We start from the raw sequence: 22,220 nt of genomic DNA on the forward strand, positions 1-22,220 counted from the left end.
AATGTGTTTGACTTGCTTTTGGGCACTATAAAATAATCCATGTTACTAATTTTGATTAAAAATATACTTCATTTCTATAGGTATTTCTATACTTAGGGATGGTTGTAAACAGACTACATGGATCTATCTTTCAGTATTTATTGATAATGATGGTGAGCAAGGATGACTAATTCAAAGACCATGGTCTAATCACTAGCAGGACTTAAACTATGGGCCTCATGAATGACTCCTCTACAAACAGATCTTTTACTTATGTATTTCTTTCCTCTTACGTAGAAGCACCTATCCCTTCAGAAAATCAATATCTTGTTTTAAAACTCAGGTAATTTTTTATCTTTACTAGGAATAAGCAAACTTACTAATGTGGCCAGTCCTGTATCTTAACAAAATTAAAATGTTAGTTTAGAGGCAATCTGTTTCAATGTTTAAAAAAAAAAAGAACTATTTAGTATGGATTTAATGTGTGAAAAATTTTTATTATTTCTTATGTTAAAATTAGATGCTGTTAATATCTTTATGCCAGTGAAGTAGGTTGGTTTTTTTTTTTCTTCCTCTTAAGTCTTCAATTTGTGGAAGTAGAGGTTTTTGTTTTAATACCAAAATCATTACGGGTTCTTATGTATAAACACTTGAACAAAAAATGTCATTACTGGATGAATTTAAAAACACTTAAGAAATTAAAGCAACCTCATAAAAAGTAGACAATGAGAACACTAGAAACATATCTGGAATTAGGCTGTTCATCTGCACTATATTGAAAGAATGTGCAGTAACAAACTACATAAATCATGGACAAAGAACTTCTAAAATTCTTCGAGTTTTAGTCGTCAATGAAATTACTAACTTGAGTAGGATTTATTTAAGAGCAACTCAAGGAGAGAGAGGAAACAAAATTATTTGCTTTGTATTTTTTTGACATGTAGAATAGTTAAAGACCATTTGCTTGTATTATATTCATAATTTCGGTCTATTATCATTCTCCCCCACTCTCTCCCTTCCATTACTAGGTATTGTAGGCAACTGGAGAGGAAAATTTAGAAAACAGTAAAAATTACACTTGATTAAATTAGACACGAGGCAATCGTTACTTATACTGCCAAAGCTGGAATTTGAGCTGATGAATACCCATAACATCTAACTCAAATATGTGGAAAAATATGTTTTACCTAGAAATGAGTTGTCTTCGACATGAAATGTCAAACATGGCTTCTTTTTGAGTAAAAGACAAAAACTGGCTGATAAAACTTGGCTGAACTCCAGTTCTGCTACTGGTATAAGAAGGACCAAACTCTCCATACCCAGAGCTGGCAGAGCCTGGCCTGAATTGAGTGCTGAAGCCGGTTGTATTGCTCAAGTAAATATTCTTTTCGTAAATCAGAGGTACTTGAACATTCAGCAAAGTGGACATTAAGACAAAATAAACCCAAGCAACTGCTTGACTTTCTAGCTTTGCTTTAGCCTCCTGACATCTTTGTTTCTTCCTCCATCTTTAGTTTGAAGCATAAGCAACACCTGCTGGTGAAAACAAAGTCTATGAAACTGCTGAGCCATCCTCCTGGAAGAACAGGTTGGATCATTACTGTAAGCTCTGGGTAAGTTGTTCTAAAATAAAAGAAGCTTGCCTTTCACTCTTTGGACTAATTTAGTAAGGGCAGGTAACTGGCTCCTTCCCAGAGTGCTTATCAGCTGTGTATGGTGAAGGCTAAGTGTGACCCAGCTGATCTCCCGGAGCCTGGAAACTCCTTTCTGCTTCGGGGTTTTGGTCTTGCAGCTTGCAAGTTAATACATTGGCAGAATTAATTAAGAAGTTCCTGTGCCTTGCTACTGCGGAAAAATGGTTATTTTGTTAAAGCAGAAACCCCAATGTTATTGTTCATGTTCATTGATCAATTTGTTAAAAGAAGTAAAAGAAAACAGGGAATAAAACTTGAATACCCTGAGTTGGGAAACACGTTCCACCGCATACCATCTAGGATAATTAAGCATGAGCAAGTGTCACTTGTATGTGATAACTGTGAGTGGAACAATTTCTGGTTTAAGTGACGCTATTGTCAAAAAAGAGCAAGCAAACTTTCCTAGTTTGGTACTGCAGAGTGAGTGATTAGACTGTAATGATTTCTCTTGTCTGTGATCGCTGAACATAATACAAAGTCAAGTAACTGGCAAACTATATAAAGAAATGCTCTCTTTTTCTCCAGGTTAAAAACAAAATGAACTTTGCAATGCAGAGATGTGGTCAAGAGGTTTGACCAGTAGCCTTTCACAAATGCGAGCAGCAACCTTCACCTTCAGAACATTGACCCGTTACAGGTAATTTAATTATACTAAAAGATGTTTAATTTAAAGAGTAGTTGATGTTCATAAGAATCCTGAAAAATGGCCAAAGCAGCGCAGTGTGAAACATTTCTCCCTGTGAAAATGGATCTGAATCGTGTGTTAAACCCCACATTTTCATGAGAAAATCAAGCATAATAAGTCGTCTCTACTTGGAAGATCCAGAAGAGGAATGCTGACAACTGGAAATACCATTTGGAGGGTAAGCAGCATATGGAAGAAACATGAATTCTGCAGTGTCTAATTCTGTAGAGTATTGTTAGCTTTCTCTGGGATAAGTAATAATGTGATTCTCGATTTCAAAATATTTCTATAATAAGAAAATAATTTTTTCATGATAAGAGATGTTCTTTTATTCCAGAAATAGAACGGATACTTCATCAAAACATTTGTTGTACCCTATGTGTCATTTAGTGATGGGACAGATAACTGATGCTGCCGTGTATTTACAAAGAACTGTACTATTTTAATGCCAAAGGATGTGGCTTTGGGTTGGTTGATACGTTTTGCTTGACATATTTACAAGTGTCAGATTGTGTTCTCTGTTTATTGCCAAGAGAAAGGGTAGTAATATGGTCCAAAGTACTCCCCTGATTCCGGACTGCCAGGCTGTAGCAAGCAATTTCGAGACTCTGGCAGTTTGGCTACTTTGTCAGCTTTGCCTCTTCCCAGTTTGGGGCTTTTATAACATCTTTGTGCCGGTTTTGATTGTCCTAGATGAGGCCCAGTCTTTGCAAGACAGAATTCCTGTTCGGCGTGACGGCGAAGGGAACAGGGCCCGATGGATTGGATTTGTCAGACGAAGAAGGCACGTGGTAAGAACACTGGTCTTGGTGGAAATTTTCTTTTGGCCTCAATTCTATCTATCGCTCTGTGTACGTAAGTTTGCTGTGATGCTTGTTTGTCTTAGAGATTTGTTACTATGAGGTAAGTCCAAACAAACTCCATTCAGTCATTAGAATAGATGCTAATCTTAATATATTACGAACAAAAGTAAATTGCAAAAAAGACGCTTAAATAAGATTAAAATCATGATAAGAAAAGCTGCCATTGAGCACAGAGGGAGAACTTTTTCCACTGAATCAGGTCATTGAAAATGTGCTACGTTTCTGTTATTAAAGCTTATGTTGACTTGCTAAACAATCTTCATCTCTTAAGCAGCAATATTTGCTTTATGTCACCTGTGGAACGCTCCTGTCGGTGAGAAACTCAGGCGGGTGAGCTTTAATCTGCCTAAGCAGATCAGGCTCCCACTGGTTAGAATCAAAGGGTCATTATGAGCAGTGAAAAAATTATATGTTATGAATTATATATTTTCAACGAAGTATTTAAAATTTATTGTTTGTTTTGCGTCTATCCTTTCTTGTGCTCCCGACCATGACTATTACAGGAATGAATTTCACTTCTTTATTTAACTCATGTATTTTTGGGTTCCTTTTGTAAAAAAATAACTGTACGCAGCGTCCTAAAAGCCGTTTCTAGCGGAACGAACGCGGGGCCGCTCTGGATTTCAGCGAAGTCGTGTTTCATGTGCTCTGCGGAACCTGGGCTTGAACTTGACTTTTAAAGGGGAGCTCGTGGGGGCACGCCCCGAGTTAGAAACTGCAAAGTAAGCGTTTTGAAGCCAGTTTTAAACTACTTTGGCAATTCTCAGGTGCTGTGGAAAAACCCGTCGGATGTTTCGCGGAGCGGTTCCACGGACGGCAGCGGGGTCGGGCACTGCCGACGGCTCCGCCGCTGTCCCCGCCCCGCGCAACTGTTTCTAAGTACCGTTTTCTGGCGGCGAGCGTCCCTGGCCACGGGACGGCCGAGCCGAGGCGGGGACAGCCGGAAAAGCGCCCAGGGCAGGCGCCGGCAGAGCTCCGGGGCCGCCGCACCGGCAGCGCCAGCAACGAGAAAGTTTGTCCCGTCCCAAGAGACGGAGGGCGGGAGCCGCTCTCCGGCAGCGCCGTCTCCGGCGGTACCCGGCAGCGGCTCAGCCCGGCGTGGGCGGCCCGGCCGCCGCGGCCTCCCCCGGCCCCGCCGCCGCCGCCGCAGCGCCGCCCTCACCCTGCTCCCGCGCGCCCCCAGCGGCCCGGCGGGCGCCCTGGCGACGGAGGGAGGGGCCGGGGAGAGCCCCAGCGCCGGGCCCCCGCCCTCCGGCGCGCGTCACGTGGGGCGGCGGCGGCCAATGGCGAGGCGAGCTGCGCCTGGCGGCCGCCATTGCTGTCAGAGTGGAGAGAGGCAGAGGCGAGTGTGTGAGGAGGAGCGGGTGAGCGGGGCCGCTGGGCGGGCAGCGCCAGGCGGAGGGGGGCGAGGACGGGCAGGGACAGCGCTCCCTCTCTGGGCCGGGGCTGCCGCCCGCCGCCCGCAGCACCGGGAGCCCCGCACGGAGCGTAAACAAGGCGGCGGCAGCGGCGGCAGCAACAGCAGGAGGAGGAAAACACCATCCACCCACAGCCAGCGGCGGCAGCAGCGAGGGGCGGCCGGGCGGGGAGGGGAGGGGACACGGCCTCCGCCGGCACGCGAGACAGCGCCCCCCGCCCGCCGCCGCCGCCACTGCCCGGGGCCGGGACCCTCCCCCGCCCCGCCCGGCCCGTGTCCCGCAGGGGCCGCCGCCGGGCCGCGAGAGGAGACCCTCCCCTCTCCTTCCCCTCCGCCTTTCGCCGTAACGTGTGCCCTGGCCGGGGGGGGGCCAGACCTGGACGCGGAAGGAGGGCCTCGGGCCCCCCCCCCTTCTTCTTCTCTTCGCCCCGGCGGTGCTGAGGCGGCCTGGAGGACCGGAGAAGGCTTCCCCCCTGCTGCGTGCTGAGGGGCTTGGACCGAGACGCCCCCGCGCCCCGCCGGAGAGGGCCCCCGCCGGACCTGGCCGCGCGGCTTGAGGATTACCGGGCCGGGGACGGGTAGAGAGGATCGCGCCCGCCCCGTCCTCGGCGCCCGCCCGGCGCCCGGGCCGCCCCCCCCCGCCCGCGGCGCGCCCCCTGCCGGCAACGCTCCCCCGCTCCGCGCGGGCCGCCCGCGGCGAGGGGCCGGACCGCGGCTGTTGCCCCGGCCAACGGAGGCTCGGGCCGCACCGAGGAGTGCCTGCTGCTTCTCCCCCCGCGCCGGGCCCGTCTCCTCAGACATGCCCCGCTCTGGCGGCCGGGCTCGCCGAGGATCATGACTGCAGCGGCGAACTGGGTGGCGAACGGGGCCAGCCTGGAGGACTGTCACTCGAACCTCTTCTCGCTGGTGAGTGCCCGGGGATGGGGAACGGCGGCTCCGGCCGCGGCTTAACCGGGCGCTCCGCCGCGCGGCAAGTTTGCCGGTTGGGTGCAGCTGCCAGGGGCTTTATAGTCAGGGCCCGTGGGGCTGCTCCTCCGCTGGCCCCTCCCCCGGCCCGGCTCCCCGTGTTTATTTTGCTCTTTAACGTGGTTTGCTGCGAGTGTGTGTATTGCTCTCCCTGCTGCGCTCCTCTGCATAGGGGAGCGTAGAGGCAACGGATTGTGTGTCCCCTGCCTGTGCCGCCTGCGTGCGCGACCATCTTCTCGGGTAAACAGTCTCTTCTCCCCGCCTCCCTTGGCACTCCGTGCCCTGTGTGCTTTGTGCCTACCGAACTGTGGGGTTTTTCTCTCCTTTCACAATGACAAACGCCATTTCAGCAGCAGCAAACGGTCATGTAGCGTGATTGTCTGTCGGACTTACGCTCTGGGCTCTTGTGACTACATGTCAGCTGTTGTTACAGCGTGGGCTCTTCTTTGCATAGATCGTGCTTGGGGGCAAGAGGTTAAAAAAAAAAACAAACCAAACCCCAAACCTTTTAATTTTTTTCCTTCTCTGAGGAAAAACAGTGGCTGAAAATGTAGTATGCTGCATAGCTTGTTTGCATAGATGCTGTCTACCTATCTTACTGGTAATTGCCAACTTCCTACTCGTATTGCGTGGTTTAATGTTGCAGAAATTATGATATCAGTTTTGGCTAGCTACAGATTTGTAATTTAAATTTAAAACAAGAAAATAATTTGTTTCTGTTTAAGGGTAAAGTCACTTGGAAATACCTTGTTTTATTTTACCTGACATGTATAGGAACATTATCCCTTCTGGCTGGGCTACAGCTGAGTGAGTGAGAGGACTGTTTGATTGTCAGGAGCCTTCTAGTGCTACTAGGGATAATGTTGGAGGGAAGGAGGGACTCTTTTAGTGCATGGTATTGTATGGTACAGTTAAAAAAAAAAACTTGTAACACAAGTTTGGGGATAGCATGTGTGAAGGATTTATGGTAGATACCCCCTCCCCGCATCAGAGCTCTGCCAGAATTGGAGGTGGGTACGTATGTTGTTCTTTCTCTAAGAGAAAGGAGGAGGTTGTTGTTAGCTCTCATATAGGAATTAAGGGCAAAAAAAGGAAATTAATTAAAAATGCAAATGATCAAGCATTTTTTACCTTTTATTGCTGTATGTTCATTATTTTGCCTCTGGGTTTTTGTTTTGGTTTTTTTAATGTTCGTGTGTTTGGTTTTTATTTTGCTCGTACCTATTAAGAATCTGGGACAAGCCGTAGTCACTTATGCTGCTATTAAACAGGCCCAGAGATTCTACCGTGAGGATACATGCAATTCTTAGTTTGTTTTTTTTATTCATTTATTTGTCTAAGTCTGTATCTGTGCTTCTGTTTGATAACACTTTCTGATATTTATAAATATATAGCAGTGCTATATGTGTCAAGATGCAGGTATTGTTACGGTGATTTTGAATACACTGCACTTACCCAGTAAGATAAATGAAGCAGTAAGCATGAGGAGAAACAATTGTATCTGATTGTAAGAGCAAGGTAGTGAATGGTTTGTTCTTTATAGAGAGCGAGCTGTGAAGTGCCCATTTATTAATGGAGACTTGAGCAGCGTGTTTTTTGAGAAGCATAACTTTTCATGTAGTTGCAATCTGCACATCTGTCACTGGTAAAAATAATTGTTGGCATGCAATTAGCATAAATTACACAGCAAAGTTATTTTGTAGTTATTGTGGTTTGGTCTCTTTCTGTTTTTCTCCCCCTCATGCTAGAACAGCAAAATGTTAAATTTTAAATGGGTGTGTAATATCATTGAAATAAGTTTAGCAAAATTCTTTTGCAAGTATGTTTAATAATAACAATGAGTTTAATGTGCAACCCTTCAATTTCCCATGTCATTTTGTGGGAGCTAGCCATACCTGCAGTATGGTGCTATGTATGAAACTAATGTTTTTATTGTTTTCTGGCTCTACTTGCAAAAAAAAGAAGTATTTTTTTAAATATAGCATATATACAAACACACAGTAACTATTAGGATGATTTATTTTAAATTACATTAGTATTTGTTAGTATTTATGCATCAGTGAAAGATACTGAGAAAGGAAATACTGACTGGAAATATGTGGCCAACACCATTGACCCTTTAACCTCAAATTGTCATATTCATTTCAAAATTTATGAAGTGTTAAAGCTGCAGTGGTCTGGATTACTAATTAGAGAAACTTTTGCTAATAATTTATTTTTTCAGTGCAGACAACAAAACCATGCACAAACTAAATCAACTGTTGATGGGAATTCATTCATTCCTTAGGAGTGAGGTGGATTACAAATATTTATTCTTTTTTTAAACTGATTCTGCTATTAGAAGTTGGCAATTAATTTTTTTTGATCGCAGGCTTTCTTCTGAGTGTGAAAAAGAAATGTTTTTGACTGGAGAATTACAGTTCCGAAATAGTTATAATCTACCGTCATTCTGTTTGTTTATGTTTAAATAATATTTCTTCCCACAAACATTTGTTTTGATTGAGAAGGAACGCTGTCTCCCCTCCCCAGAGAAGCCAGAGCTCTGTGGTGAGTCTCGTTGCTGTAGTGGATTCGGGCTGGTTTAACAGTTCATGATTTCTAGCTTATTTTTCTGTCGACTGTAGACAGTCTTTAGTGAGACGTTAGGTACTGCTCTTTCTTCTGAATCTTTTTAATGAAAACATGTTCTGAAAGCTTTTTAGTAACTGATGCTCTTTTATCAGTGATGTTCAGAAAATACAGAGGTCCTTAGTGTTCTTAGCTCAGAATACTTCACGTGAGGGGAAGGCACAGCCTTAAGTTAAGCTTTTAAAGTTAGCTTTGAATATCCAGATGCTGAGTGTGATCCCAGGGTTTGTGAAGTGTCCCTCTGGACTTAGCAAGGCAAAGGGCTGTTGTCTGTATTGTGCGTTGCTCTATAATGAAGCAGAAATCCAGTGCCATTCTAGAAAATGGGTTAATATTTGTATATTCTGTCAGGCAAACCCCCCCATAAACGACCTACACAAAGAAATCTAGAATTTAACTCTAAATGTAAAGCATTTCTTAGTAAGATAAGGGCCAGTTTGCATATTTGTCATCAAATGTAAACTTGTTTATACTGACATACACAGCAGATTAATAAGCTTGCTTATTAAAAATGAAATTGCTATGTTTCTAGCACAGCAGTAGAAGAAATTATATTTATCCTAACTCTGTTTTTGCAGTAGTCAAAATGTCTGCTGCTGCTTCTGAAAAAGAATGTTTATCAAAACAGTATTTAATAAACAATTATTAAGGGCTAGTTTATTTAAATACTAATTAAGAGTTGTCTAATAATTATTTAGAGACAAAATGGTCTGAGGTAGTACGCTTTGTATTAAAACTTAAGACTTGGCTAGCAAACAGTCTTCCTGTGAATAATTCTTAATCATAAAAGTAGCCTTACTGAAATTAAGTTGATTTTTCCTGTGAGTAAAGGTTAATCATACGACAGTGAGGGCTTGCATGAAGACGTTTTCTCAACTCCCATGGTGGATCAAAAGGCACAAGTCAGTCTCTGAAAATTGGGATGAAGTTGCATGACATTTCCTATGCTGGAGCTGGAAAAAGAGTACAGTGAAGGGTGTCAGGAATGACGTAAAATTTGGAGTGGCTTTCATGTGGTAAAAGATTAGGTACTGTAGCAGTAGGAGTCTTCAGCCTGGAAAAGACATGACTGTGTTCTTGGAAAGTGAGACCTATTTATAGAGGACTTTATGGAAGCCGGTATGGAAGATGTTGTGAGTGCTTGTTTGAACATGTTTTCACAGAAACCTGCTGCCAGAAAGGTCCAGTTAGTAGGAATTGTGTCTTTGTTCCACTTAATGTTGCAGGCAAATTTACAAACTGTAAAGGTCATTGCTACTGTTACTTTTTTCAGTTCCATAACAGGAACAGAAGTTGTTGCCTTCGATCATTGAGTTTTGTTGCAGTTTTCAGAATGAAACTGAAAGGAATCAAGGAAATCCGAGATGGCATTTGAATTATTTTCTTAAAGCCTTTTCATGGCATCAGAAAGTGAAGAACGCAGAGGTTGCTGGTGAAGTACTCTTTGGTGTTGCATAATTGTCAGTAAAGGACTTCATAGTAAATGGTTGATTGCCCAACCAAATCCTTTAGTAGTAAATTAACGAGTAGTCATTCTTGCTTATTGTATTATCATAAATGCGGTGCTCCAAGCAGTAGGTTGTTATTTTGGCATGCAGGATGTTACATCACTGCATAGTAGATATCTTGCTTGGTTGAAATTTTATGTAGGTGTGAATTTACACGTGTGTATATATATAAGAAATGGAATTAATCTCTCAGTTTTTCCAAAAGTGTTTGATTCTTTAGTTATCTTTATCCTGAATTTTATTAGATAACAAGATAGAAGTAGAAAAATGACATTAGAAAACTTGCTCATTTCCTGCTAATAAAAGATTATTTCAGGTTTTAAATCACTTCAGCAATAGGCTTTTATTATGTCCTGTCAGAGTATTCAACAGTTTAAAGGTATCTACTAGGGCGTGAGTTTGAAGAAAATAGACCCAGCTTTACAAAGAGATTGGGATGGAGTGACATTCCCATTAGCTTGCCCAGCTTTGGGAGTGGGATTAGTGAACCCATGTTAGGTAACTCACCTCTTCGGAATGTTGCACAAAGAAGATCAAGCGCGTAGGAGTGACATTTGTAGTTTGGGACAAAGTGTGCTGAAGAATCCCAGGCTAGCCACTAAGATATAGTCGAGTGAGGTTTTCTTGAAATCCTGATTATCTTCTGAATGTACCCATATACTGGGGCTGTGAATCCTTCTCCAGTGACTGTGTTCTGATCTTGTGACAGCTCGAGTCCTGTGATGAGGCCGCGGTTGTGAACATCAACATGATTAAGAAAATACTCAAATATTAGACTGATATATTAAAAAAAAACCCCTAGGTTACTATGTCTTAAGAATCTTACTTTTCACTTGCTGTAATACTGTCTGAAAGTACATATTCCTGGATTTTTCCACATGGTGCAGTATTGACTACACAGCCCCACTTTTCAAGCCCCCCAGGTTCATTTGATCTTGAATTTTTTTCCCCTTCTGCATCTGAGAGCACTTCCTCAAGTGAGAGTAAAGAAGGAACTCTTTAATCCTGTATGTAGACCTTTCTTCTATTATTTTCCTTCTTGACAATGCAATTCTTATGAAAAAATCTGAAGAAACTGAAATTTTTGAACTTCAGTGGAAAAAAAATTATGGTGCATATGAGATCTGCCGAATGTGTTAACTTGATTAACTTCGCTCACTTGATGGAGGAGGAATTTTTATGGATTTTGTTTTAATTTTTTTTGAAAACTTAAAGAGATTAAATGTTATGCCTTGGTAAAGGGAGTGTGTGTGCAGATACACTGCTTTTTAAATACCTAAAACTTTGTCAATGTTACTGGAATGTTATAATTTGTTGTAAGCTGAACATCTGTGCATGTATGAAGCTTTCTCTTTACTGGCCGAGAATGCTTAACCTGTTGTCTCCACTTTTCCTTGATTGCTATAGGGAATTACACCCACCCCCAGCCCCAGTCTTTGCTTTTACATCCTTAGTTACTGCAGAATTCTTTTATTGGGGCTTGACTAAACCATCCCTGCTCATGTTAAGAATGCTGGTACAAATTGTCTCTCATGTCCTGTGACTGGTACTGTGTTCCACCTTTCTGTGTTCTTTCCTTGTCTTCCCTTGCTGTTACATCTCCTCGAAGTTACTGTGCTTTCACTTCCAAAGCCTTGAGCCTTGTTCCTTTTCTGCTTTTTATTTTTCATTCAGTACTCACTGACTCCTGACTCCAATGTACACCAGGATCATCACATTATAAATAAGTATTTTTTTTTCTAGTTCCTTTGTATTTGTGGAAGGTTACCAGTTGATGTCCACAGACTTACTATATTGCTGTCCTACAAACCCTTTTCCTAAACTTGTTTGTGGCCTCCTACACACAACCTAATGACACTGAATAGGTGGTTGGTCTTTTCAGACGGTTGCCTTTAAGGCTGACAAGTATAGTTTTATATTCTGTCAAATCTGTGTGTATTCATTTACCGTTCTGTTGGTGAGTAGTGCACTTTTTTGTGTAGAGTCTAGCACAGTGGGATTTGCGACTTGTTGGTGCCATAGTAACACAAATAATATGAAAAAAATACTGCTTTAACTAGAAGCAAGCTTGTTTTAGTATTATCTTGCCAGTTTTAAAAGTGCACAAGTGTTTTCAACAGAAGATCCCAAATCAAATCCAGAAGATTTCATAGAATGGTTTGGGTTGGAAAGGACCTTAAAGCCCATCTAGTTCCAACCCCCTGCCATGGCAGGGACACCCTCCGCTAGGCCAGGTTGCCCAAAGCCATTTGTTTATATGGCATATGTATTTACATGGGGGCATCCTTCTTCCTCAGACCAAGCTTTTATACCGCTTTCATTTAAAGCTCTAAGTATTGCTTTGGAAATAAGTCCTCTTTCCCTGAATTCCATCACATCAACTGGTAGTTTCAAAGAGAAACCAGCTAATAAAAATATTCTACTCTAACAGACCTCAAAGTATTACGTTGTGTTAGATTCCCTCTGCACATGGTTGTGAAGTATACACCACAGGGATAACAGGCCTGTGATACGAAGAATGACAGCTTGCATCGTTTCCTGCTGTGGCTTCAGCTAGGTACGCAGTCGTGCATTAGTATGATCGCTATACTGTAAAATGATAATGACATCTGAACATAAACCACTTTGATACCATATAGTAGGTTTAACTTTTCAGATTGGGAGGGTTCTTAGCATTTTACTTAGTAAGATGATGCCTGTTTTTTAGTATTTCACAAATGTAGAAGGTTTAAGCAGTCGTTCCTTTGGCTTGTGCTGTGAATTTTGATTGATTTTGATAAATCCTGACTCCCACTTCCTACCTCTGTTAAAAAAAATGTTATTTCTCATGGAGTCATGTGTGGCTTAATTCACTTTCCTGAGCAAAATTGCCACAGTGGATATGGAAATGTGACTTGGGCTTTTAGTGGCATTCTCTCTCTTGTTTCTTTGAGAGACGAAATTTTATTGTGTGTTGCTGTTGTATAATGTGCCCCCTAGGCAATATTTACATTTATGTGACTAACGCAGATGAGCTCAAACATACACAAAGACCTTGTCCCTATACTAAGGAATATATTTAATCAGCTTATGAAAATGGAGAAAAATCAAGTCTTGTAAAATTAATTTTTGTATAAGATACGACACACTTCTGTATCATTTCTCATTAGGTACTTGCTTTCTTTAGTTAGCTAGTGTTACAATGTAGTGTACTATTCTTGTTTATGGAAAGAAAAATAATATTAATTACAGAGGAAAAGGTGTGGGTTTTCCCCTCTTTCATTTTTCTCCCTCCCCCTTCACTCTTCTTCCATGCCTTGGTGACCCCAGAAGGATTCAGAAGGTCACATTTAAGCCTGAATCAGGGAACTGACCTAGTGAAAAACTTTTCTCCCTTCTCACTCCCTAGCCAGCTCCATGTACCCCTTATTCCTCTCTCTGCCTACCAAGTTTTGGCAGTGGCATGGATTGAAGCGAGATCAAAGTGGCTGTGTAACCACAATCCACGTCTTGGAGAAGGAATTAAATCAAGTTTTACTGAAGAAGCTTTAAACTTAATCTTTTAGCTTTAAAAGAGCTATGCTGTGGTCAGCGCCTTGTTGTTGCCTATTTTTATAGCTCTGTATTTGCCGATAAATACAATATTTTGTGAGAATAGGGGATTGAAAACAAAATATAGTGGAAAACTCTTCTGTACCTACTGACCAGGCATTGGCAACCTTCTGGTTTTTGGTAATGATGCGTTCATAACTAACAGCTATGAGACACAGAGTTTCAAAATGGCTTGTTTTTTTTTACAGTATAAAACTATGACTTTTTTCTTACTGGAGTCTCTGGTTTACTAGGAAGTTTTCAAATCTAGTCTAGTATATCTGCAATCTCTTAGTGCCAGGTTTTTCTGAGTCTCAGTTCACATATGTCCACAATATTACTGAATTTGTAGGTAGTTCTGTATGAGTTATAAAATTAATACTAGGAACGTCTTCTGGTGACCATGTCAAGTATTTTGATTAAAAAAAAATAATTCTTTGACAGAATACGTTAATTGGTTAAATTACTTTATTCTGAATTTGCTGGTTTCATTTTTATCCCAGTGTTTCTGGTTATTTAATTTTTGTGTGTGTTAATAAAATTTTGACTTGAGTTCTCTGTGAATTTCCATAATCTCCTTCTGGCAGGAGTTGCTGGATTCCTGTCTTTGCAGGAATGACAGTAAGAAAGCTGGCAGAATGAATCTACATGACCAGTCCTGTAGTGGATTTATTTACTACTTTCTATATAAAGGAAGATTCATATGAAGGAGTTCTTGAGGTGGTGGTTTTTTAAAGGGCTAAAGGATTTTGGCAGACTGCCTAACAATTTGAGCTTTATTTGATGTCACTGGTCAAGACGCTATTGATGTTGAAGAACCAGGGCTGTCTGATGGTATTTCTGCACTGCTGCTACCTTCCTAGCCTGGAGCCAGGAGTCTGGGCCAGGGCCCACTTGGGCAGGCAGCGCAGTTTGCTTTGCAGTCCAGCGATGGACACGTGAAACGACTGTGTGAACCGTTGTTGGTATTCACTAAGCAGTTCTGCTTAGATGTGGTGTACAAAAATGCTCTAGTACTGAGCTCTTAAATACAGGGGGTTTTGTATAAGGAAAGAAAAGGAACTGCGTTCTTCAAGTCAGTATGCCAAAGTTTACTCTACTCGGGTTGTTACTTCCTCTAGCCCGCCCCCTTCTTTATTTTTCCTGCCCATATGTCAGATTACTTGGTTTGGGAAACATCTGATAGTCCATTGTATAACTCTGATGTTTGACATTTCCTTCCTCCTTCAGTTAAAAAAAAAAAGAATTAAAGTTGGGGAAAGAGAGAGGGTTCCTTCATATATTTGCAGATTTGCTTATAATTTGGCTCTCTTGTGGGTAACGTGTCCCTTGTCATCTTTTTTTCATGTGTTGGACTACTTTTCTGTAAAAGGGGATTTATTTATTTTTTTTAATTTGGAAAATAGTGACTTAGTTCTAATTTTGCCTTTTTGAAGGGGACTTGTGGGCCTAATCATTCACCCTGTCTTGGAATGAGGAAGAGATTCTTTGGCTAGCAAGCTGCACATTTGTTTGCTTTGTTTTGTGTGCTATCCGAAGTGTGCAGTGGTCACTTTCATTCTGTTACCTGTTCTCAGCCATCTACTCAGAAGTTAAAATATAGTTGATTCCCTTTTGTAAAGCAACTGGCTTAAGTGTTTTGGAACTCAGAGGTACTTTTAGTGTGCTCTGTAAAATAGTGTCTGTAACCTGATCTGCAGGGTAGTTCTCTACCTAAACCTAGGGTTTGTTAAAATGAAAAGAATGTATTCAATTCCTTCTGTCTTTTGTCTTGGAGATGGCTTTTTGCTTCCAGGCATTACATTACTACACTGATATACCTTCGGTCCTGACATGGGTCAACTTCATTCCACTTCTTCCCCTCTTCCCCATAAAAACACCCAAAACAAATCAAAACCCACCTTGTCTTGTTTTTAAATGCTTTTGTCTGTCTTGGCTTTATTGAGTAGGTGTGTTCTCAAAGAACATGGACAGGTCTTGCCTAGTAGCATCCTCTGCAACCTAGATTCATGCCTGGTTTGTTGTTTAGATTGGCTTTTCCGTTTCCCTTTCTCATGCATGGTGGTGAGAGTCTAGCCCGATGTGTCCACATTGTACTTAACGGGTTTGTGCACCAAGAGTATGCCTCTGTGAGCTTCAGTGGCATGCTGACCTGAGAAGATGTTGCTGTCATCTTTCAGTTTCCTTACATTTTTGTATCTTGAATAGTTTTGACTTGAAAGCATCTTTTCAAATAATGGCTAAATCTCAGCCCTTTGGTTTCCAGTCATGCTTATTATGTTAGCCTTTTACATCTCTGATGAACTTAGTTACAGCCTTTACAAGTGGAAAAGAGGCGACGAGCCAGGTGCCAGTTTGGAGCAGTGTACTGAGACTTGCTACATCAGTTAAGGGACTGGAGATTTGCAAACCAAAGCCATTCACTGAAGTAGAAAGATGTTGATAGAACCCAAAGGTCTTCTCTCAGAAATCCCTTCTTTTGTTAATTTTTCTTGTTTTACGATGAAATATTTTAAGAGTTCCTGGAGTTTGTCCTGAGTGATTATTACTGGTTTATTGATGGACTGACTCAAGGGCAGCAGATCTGAGAGCTATTTTGAGGGTGATCATTAAAGCTGCTCCTCATGTGCTGATAAAGATAGCAAAGATGCCAATATGGTACGTGGCCATAAGCATTAGCAGTTACCTGGAGGAGGATATAAGATTAGGTCAAGGATGTAGTAATACTTCCCTTGAATCATCTCCCAGGCTCTAAATATATTTGGTTGAAAGGTTTCTTGAACTAGGTAGATATTTAATAGACAATTTTTAAACTAGTACCTAAGTTTTTATCCTGCCACAAAAACTTCAGCCATCTCATTTCAGTTCGAGTCTGCATTCTGCTAATTTAGTTTGATAACTGGAAGACAAAACCAGCAGCTGTTCTCTAGAGACCCTCATAATTTCCCTCATTTAGACTGAACAGTCTTAATCCTGGAATGCTTTTTGTTGCATGAAATATGTAGTTGTTGAACATTCTTGTAACTTTTCTGTTTTCTCTACTTTTCAATGTGGGGAAACAAGAACCGCAGTTGGCGATGAAGGTGCAGACCTGCGTGTGAATGGTGATGATCTAACAATTTCTGTGTCATCTTCTGTTTCTTTCGTAAGAGTTTGTGACATTCTGTTCTGTTTTACCAACCTGTTTTTACAGTGGACTCTAGGAGGATACTGTTTCTCTTCCAGTATGTCAGCATGTGCTCATTTTCCTTCCTTCTGTTATGTTTTATGTTAGTCTTTTATTTTAGTACTTAACCCTGAAATTCTGTGACTTTGGGATACATATGAGCAATTTGGGCCTTTGCATCAAATTACTCTTTCTTTTATGCTTGCCAATCAAAACTTCTTTGTTGGTAGCTTCTGCATCTGCCAGAGCTGCTGAAATTCGAGCATAAATATTGGAGTCCTTTTATATTTTCCACTGTGAAATATGGTACTTAGTTGCCATCTCGAATTGCTTTTGTGACCAGTCTGACTTTTGTTTCTTTGAAACAATCTATTAGCCTTCTCTCCCATGTAGGTGGAATCACGCTGACATTTAGGAGAGGGGAAAAGAAAATTGATTTCTGTCAGTACTGTTAATGTTTTAGGCATAACAGCTCATGCTATTAGTTTGTGGCTTTTAATAATGGTATATGTGGACTCTATTTTAGAAATATCTTGGTTTTCTGGTCCCTGATACTATGATGTAGTATCTCCAGTGTCCCCGGGTACAGAAGTCCATCAGGAAGATATCTGATAATAGGATTTTGGTTGCAGCTAAATCCTTTGCTGAGACTTGGCAAAGATAAAAGATGACGTACGAACACCCTGACACTGTTGCTTGTCACAAACAGCTCTGAAGTAGTAGCACTTAAATAATCTGTTCCAGGGGGTACGAAGGAAGAGGGCAGCGTGGTATGAAGAGATTTATCCAGCAGAAAGCTGTTTCGGGCACACGTGCTGCATGCAGTAGTGTGCTCAGTTTCTTGCTGGTTTTAAGAGCAAATGAACAAAAAAAAAAAAGGTAATTTTTTCATCCTTCTCTTTAAAAAGATGTCCTTTGTCTAGCCACTTGACTGTGTGCTTACACAAGGAAAGGAATAAAGTCAAATGTTATTCTGCTGTTGATCAGTTGTGTATTAGGAGGAATGATGCTCAACTCAGCTGATCATGCAGGTCTTTGAAGCACTAAGCATGGCACGGGTTTTCTGTTGGCCTTGTGAGGCCCATTTCAGAATTAGATTTTTTTTTGGATGTGTTGTTTTTTCCATTTTTGAGTTCAAAGTATGAAAAAAAAGAAGAACTTTGCTTATGCAGTTATTGCAATACTTGTCTGCCAGTCGCTTTGCCTAACAGAAATGTCATGTTGAAGTTGGGCCACGGCTCGTTCGGTGCACGATAAGGCCTCTCTTCACTGCCATATGTTTCCTCCCTTTTTAAAGGGCAGAAGCGATAAGCCCTGAGGGAAGGGAACACAAACTATTCCTTTTAATTTTATTTTTTTTTAAATGGATAAGCTAAAGAGAGGAATGTTAATATGTAGTTTAGTAAATGATCTGATTTCAGGAGACTACACAGGGTTGAGATGTTTGGTTTGTTTTGGTTTTTTAAGCCAAGAGAGTTACAGACCCGGGAGTAAAAGATAAGAGAGAGCATCTGTGTACAGGTGCTTGCTGCTGCTTCTGTCTCGCTCCAGAAAGTTTTGTTATCCAAATAGGAATTGTTCTGAGTGTAGGAATAATATATAGCTATGAAGGAAATTATTTTTTTTTAGTTAAGCAGTCTCCCCTCTTCCTTGATGTGTCTGTCTTTTTTTCTTGCCTCTGTTCTTTCGATTCACTTGGCAGGGACTTAGGCAGATGTTACTAAATATTTGATTTCAGTGGGAGTGGGGACAGGAGTTCTTGTCAGCCTGTGTGTTTGCCTCCTCCATAAGCACGCGTTGTTACAGTGTATTTTTTCAGTCCTCCTGTCTCTGTCCTTTTGTCCTTCCTTCCTAGGGAGGCATAGCAAGATGACATAAATTTTAGCTGGTATTTAAATGGTTTGAGTAGAGTGTGAAATGATATTTTGTTGCTGTGTGAGGAGGATGTAGTGAAATGAAACACTGTAACCAAAACAGATGGTGCTAATCTTGAATCTGTCTGCAAGATCTTATAGCATTTAATTAAAATGGTGGTGTAATTCCCATGACACCTTTAACTACAGTTTAAATTCTTGGACTATGAACTAAGGGCTTTCTTATGCAGATTTTTACTCATGTGAGTAGTCCTTAGTATGAGTCTCTAGTGGCTTCAGAATAGCTACTTACTTGAATGAAGCTCTCCAAGATGAGACTCTAATAAAACTGGCAATATATATATGGCTTTTACATTTTTTACATTCCAATTTGAAGCATAAATTGTAGACTGAAGACACTTAGCAACTACAGTATCCTACATAGAAGCAAATGTAAAATCTAGATGAGAGGAATTATTTAGATTGCGCCAAACTTCAGAGGCTGGTAAATACAGTTTTAAGGTACCCTGGACAACTTAACATCTTCCCCTTAGTTAGAAGGGTATATGATGAAAGCTTTTTCACTTTTATATTCCCTTTGGTTAACTGAAACTTGTTTGTAGAAATAAATTTAAGTATGACAGATGTGGTGAAGCTTGGTTTAATTTTTTACATCACTTGCTGCTTTTCTTAAGAGAATTAGAGAAACTGATATTTGAAGCACTGTGCAGACCTGAATTTGTCCAGGTAGCACCTTTTGGACAGGCAATTGGGAAATATTTTTATACCTGGTTATTCTGGTTTTGTTTCAGATAGAAGTGAGAAAGATAACATGATCTGAGCAGTGCCATGGAGAAAGTCAGGGTTGGAGCTGAGGGCCTGTGTGATGGATATCTAGTCCTTTTGCTCATAAGACCCTTCAAGCTTTTTCCGTAGATCTTTGCCTCCTTTTCACATGTATCCTTCCTATTGTGGAAGTACTGGGGTGCTGATTTTCTACACTTTTCTCACCTTTCTGTACTAGATGAAGCAGGAAAATGACATGCCATTATGTAATCTTTAGCCATTATTTTTAATGTAGAGAAGGGCAATAATACAGAAATAACTCTGCTTTACACTTGGTCTGACCAAATACAAGAATTTCTCAAACTTTTGATGCTCTGCTTTTTTCTGGTTCTGCTGTGTCTGTATTCTTGTATAATCTCACCAAGGGAGCTTCGTGTATTAAAATGGGTGGAATTACTCAAGTCTTCTGGAGAAGTTAATTTAGAATTGGTCTGTCCGTTTCCTGTACAACACATGTAGTCCAAAAAGCATTTGGTGGAGATGAGGAAAGAAAAAGAGGAGGTGGAAGATGTGTTTTGTTTGTGTTCCATCTGTGAGGACTGCAGAAGAGGAAAATAGTCACAGTGGCTACACAGCACTAATTAAATCTTTAGGGTTGCTGGTAGCATGCCAGAATCAAGTTGTGCAGTGTGAAATGTTACTGGGGAATTGTGATTTTTAGCAGCCTAAACTCTGCCAATCTGAATGGAGTGCTATGAGATCAGCAGAGGACCCTTCCTGCCTGTCTATTACTCTGATTTAAGCCTGAGGGGGAAAAAGAATCAGAGCTTAGGTTTTTCTCTCTGCTAGGAATTTACAGTTCTGGATGCTGTCCTGGAGTTAAAATGGCTACAGCCCTCAGTGGCTGCAGATAGATGCGAAGGTGTCTGTATGTAGGGCAGCCCACTAATGGTTGTAAGAGAAAGTGCTAATTTGCTTTCTCTGTCTCTGCTGCTTGCTTATGTGTATAGGGGATATCAGAGGTTTGAATACTCATAGTTAATTCTTTTGGAAGCCGTTTCACTCTGCAGAGTGTAACAGTTAAGTCACCTAGGAGGAAGGAAACCTGTATTTGCGCTCCTTTTCAAAGGACTGTATAGGACATTCTTTCTACAGCCATGTTTCTGAATGAAAGCGCTGGCCTGATTGTGTTTTCATTAATACCTATTTCTTGGGTGTGTTTGGATGCCTACATGGAATTTCAGGTTTGAACCTTCTCTTCTACTCTGATAGCTGCTTTTGGATACGTCAGAGACAGATCTTTTTGTGGGAATTTTACTGTAAAAAAAAAATTGAAGGTTAGTAAAGATTTTGGATATTACTGTTAGACGTAGAGATCTGATTACTCTTGTTTCCTTACAGGCTTTGCCCAGTGCATTTAGAACAGGCATCTTACAAACACTTTATTCTGTGTCCAATTGCAGTTAACTGAATTTAGAAAAAAAAAATTTTTTTTTCAAAAAGCCCCTCTTATCTTGGAAGTCGAACCCTTCACAGCACAGTCCTCCAAAACATATGTTCCTTTATAAACCACAGCAAAAAAAGTCTCTTGCATAATGCATGATTTACTAATAACGTTGGTTAATAGTAAGTATTTGTAAGGGGTTTTTTTGTCAGGCTTTTTAGTGTTAAGAACATTGCAGCAACCATAATAAGCCAAGACTATGCATATGGGAAAAGATGCAAGAAACACAATAGATTACATCACCTGGCAAGGCTTTTGCTTTGTTCTGCATTCATTTGTAACCAGTTGTGAGTAAAACAGCATGTTCACAGTTTTGTCCTTAGGTTGGCAATCTTGGTTTCTAGCCCAGTGAGTACCTCTGGCTGCTTTAAAACCAGCAGCCTTACTAAAAGGAGCAGCTCTACCCTCCCTGACCTGCTTTCCTGTCCTCTGTCTTACTGGTACAAGCATCTCTGTGGCTTGTTATGAATCAGGTATGGGGACTGATCTGAGTAGAGGGGAAAAAAACCCCTTTAATATAATAATTCTGATTTTTAGTCAGTTCACCTCAGTATGAGTCTACGTGAACAGCAGCACTGCCAGAAAGTGGAAGCGGTGATAAAACCAGGAGCAGAGGATTGATGCAGGGAAGGCAGGCCAGTCCAGGACTGCTTTTGGCACCAGTGCTTGCTTGTGTTGGTTTAAGGTGTACATTAACAACAGCCTCTGTGTGCAGTTTAATGTTCTGTTTTATCTGATCGGAGCCGTCACTGAAAGGGGAGATCCCACTCCACTGCCGCTCTCAGCTGTGCATTCTCACTCCTGCTCTTCTGTCTGCTCTGGTGATGATGTGGCTGCAGGGTGAGCTGTCAGCGTGCTGATCTGATAAACGTATTTCTTTTTGTTTCCCATCTTTAAATGGGTGAACTGATTCCATTCACCCAAGGACTGCGTGATGACAAGCTCTAGTGTCAGATGGGGAGATGGAAATGCATGGCTGGGGTGAGGCAGAGGCTGCCATTTTGGTAGCACCCTGTCTTCACTGCTGATTAAGCATAAATGAAACCACATTTAGTTCTTTAATACAGTCTTCAGAACCACAGGCCATTAGCTGTCTTGTTTGTAAAAACCCTGCTACAGATTGAGGACTTTCAAAACTAGGAATTTTTTGTTGTTTAAATAAGTTGATTTAAAAAAAACCCTCCATGCGGATGCAGATATTCTCCCTATAGTGTGTTAAATACTTTACACAAAAGACTTGTAGAGGCATAGAATATATGTAAGTGTTCCTGGTGCAGTCCTCTCTTGTGTACTACTTCTGGATTCGAATCTTTTGAATTCAGTTTTAATGAACATGGGAACAAAATGTAGAAGTTCTGAGGGGTCAGTATCGATGCTTACCTATAAAAAATTTAAACAGAAACAGACATATCCAAATAAATGCACTGAACCACATCTCTGCAGCTTCAACCAGGTAACGAGGCGTGAGATGTCATTTTATGCTGCTATTAAGTCCAAGCCCCCAGTACTTGTCTCCTTCTTTTCTTGGGAGTCGCTTTCTGTGTGGGTGGTCACTAGTGATCCTGGTTAGCTCTAGTAGTTCATCATTCCTCACCATTTGT

At 41.3% G+C, this 22,220-nt stretch overlaps 1 protein-coding gene across 3 annotated transcripts in view; it reads left to right on the forward strand.

The window, feature by feature from the left end:
• Positions 1–3,529: 3,529 nt before the first annotated feature.
• Positions 3,530–22,220, forward strand: part of MED13L (mediator complex subunit 13L) — a 200,206-nt gene continuing 181,515 nt past the window's right edge. Inside the window, exon 1 of one of the 3 annotated variants that reach the window (XM_054844011.1) lies at positions 3,530–5,544. In XM_054844011.1, the coding sequence (XP_054699986.1) occupies positions 5,473–5,544 (72 nt within the window). In that variant the 5' untranslated portion in view covers positions 3,530–5,472. Of the gene's footprint in view, positions 5,545–5,732; positions 5,845–5,977; positions 6,206–22,220 lie in introns of those variants that run through there. The other 2 variants (XM_054844013.1, XM_054844012.1) reach the window with 2 other exon arrangements.

Source organism: Grus americana, chromosome 16, assembly GCF_028858705.1.
Source record: "Grus americana isolate bGruAme1 chromosome 16, bGruAme1.mat, whole genome shotgun sequence".
Classification (NCBI taxonomy): domain Eukaryota; kingdom Metazoa; phylum Chordata; class Aves; order Gruiformes; family Gruidae; genus Grus; species Grus americana.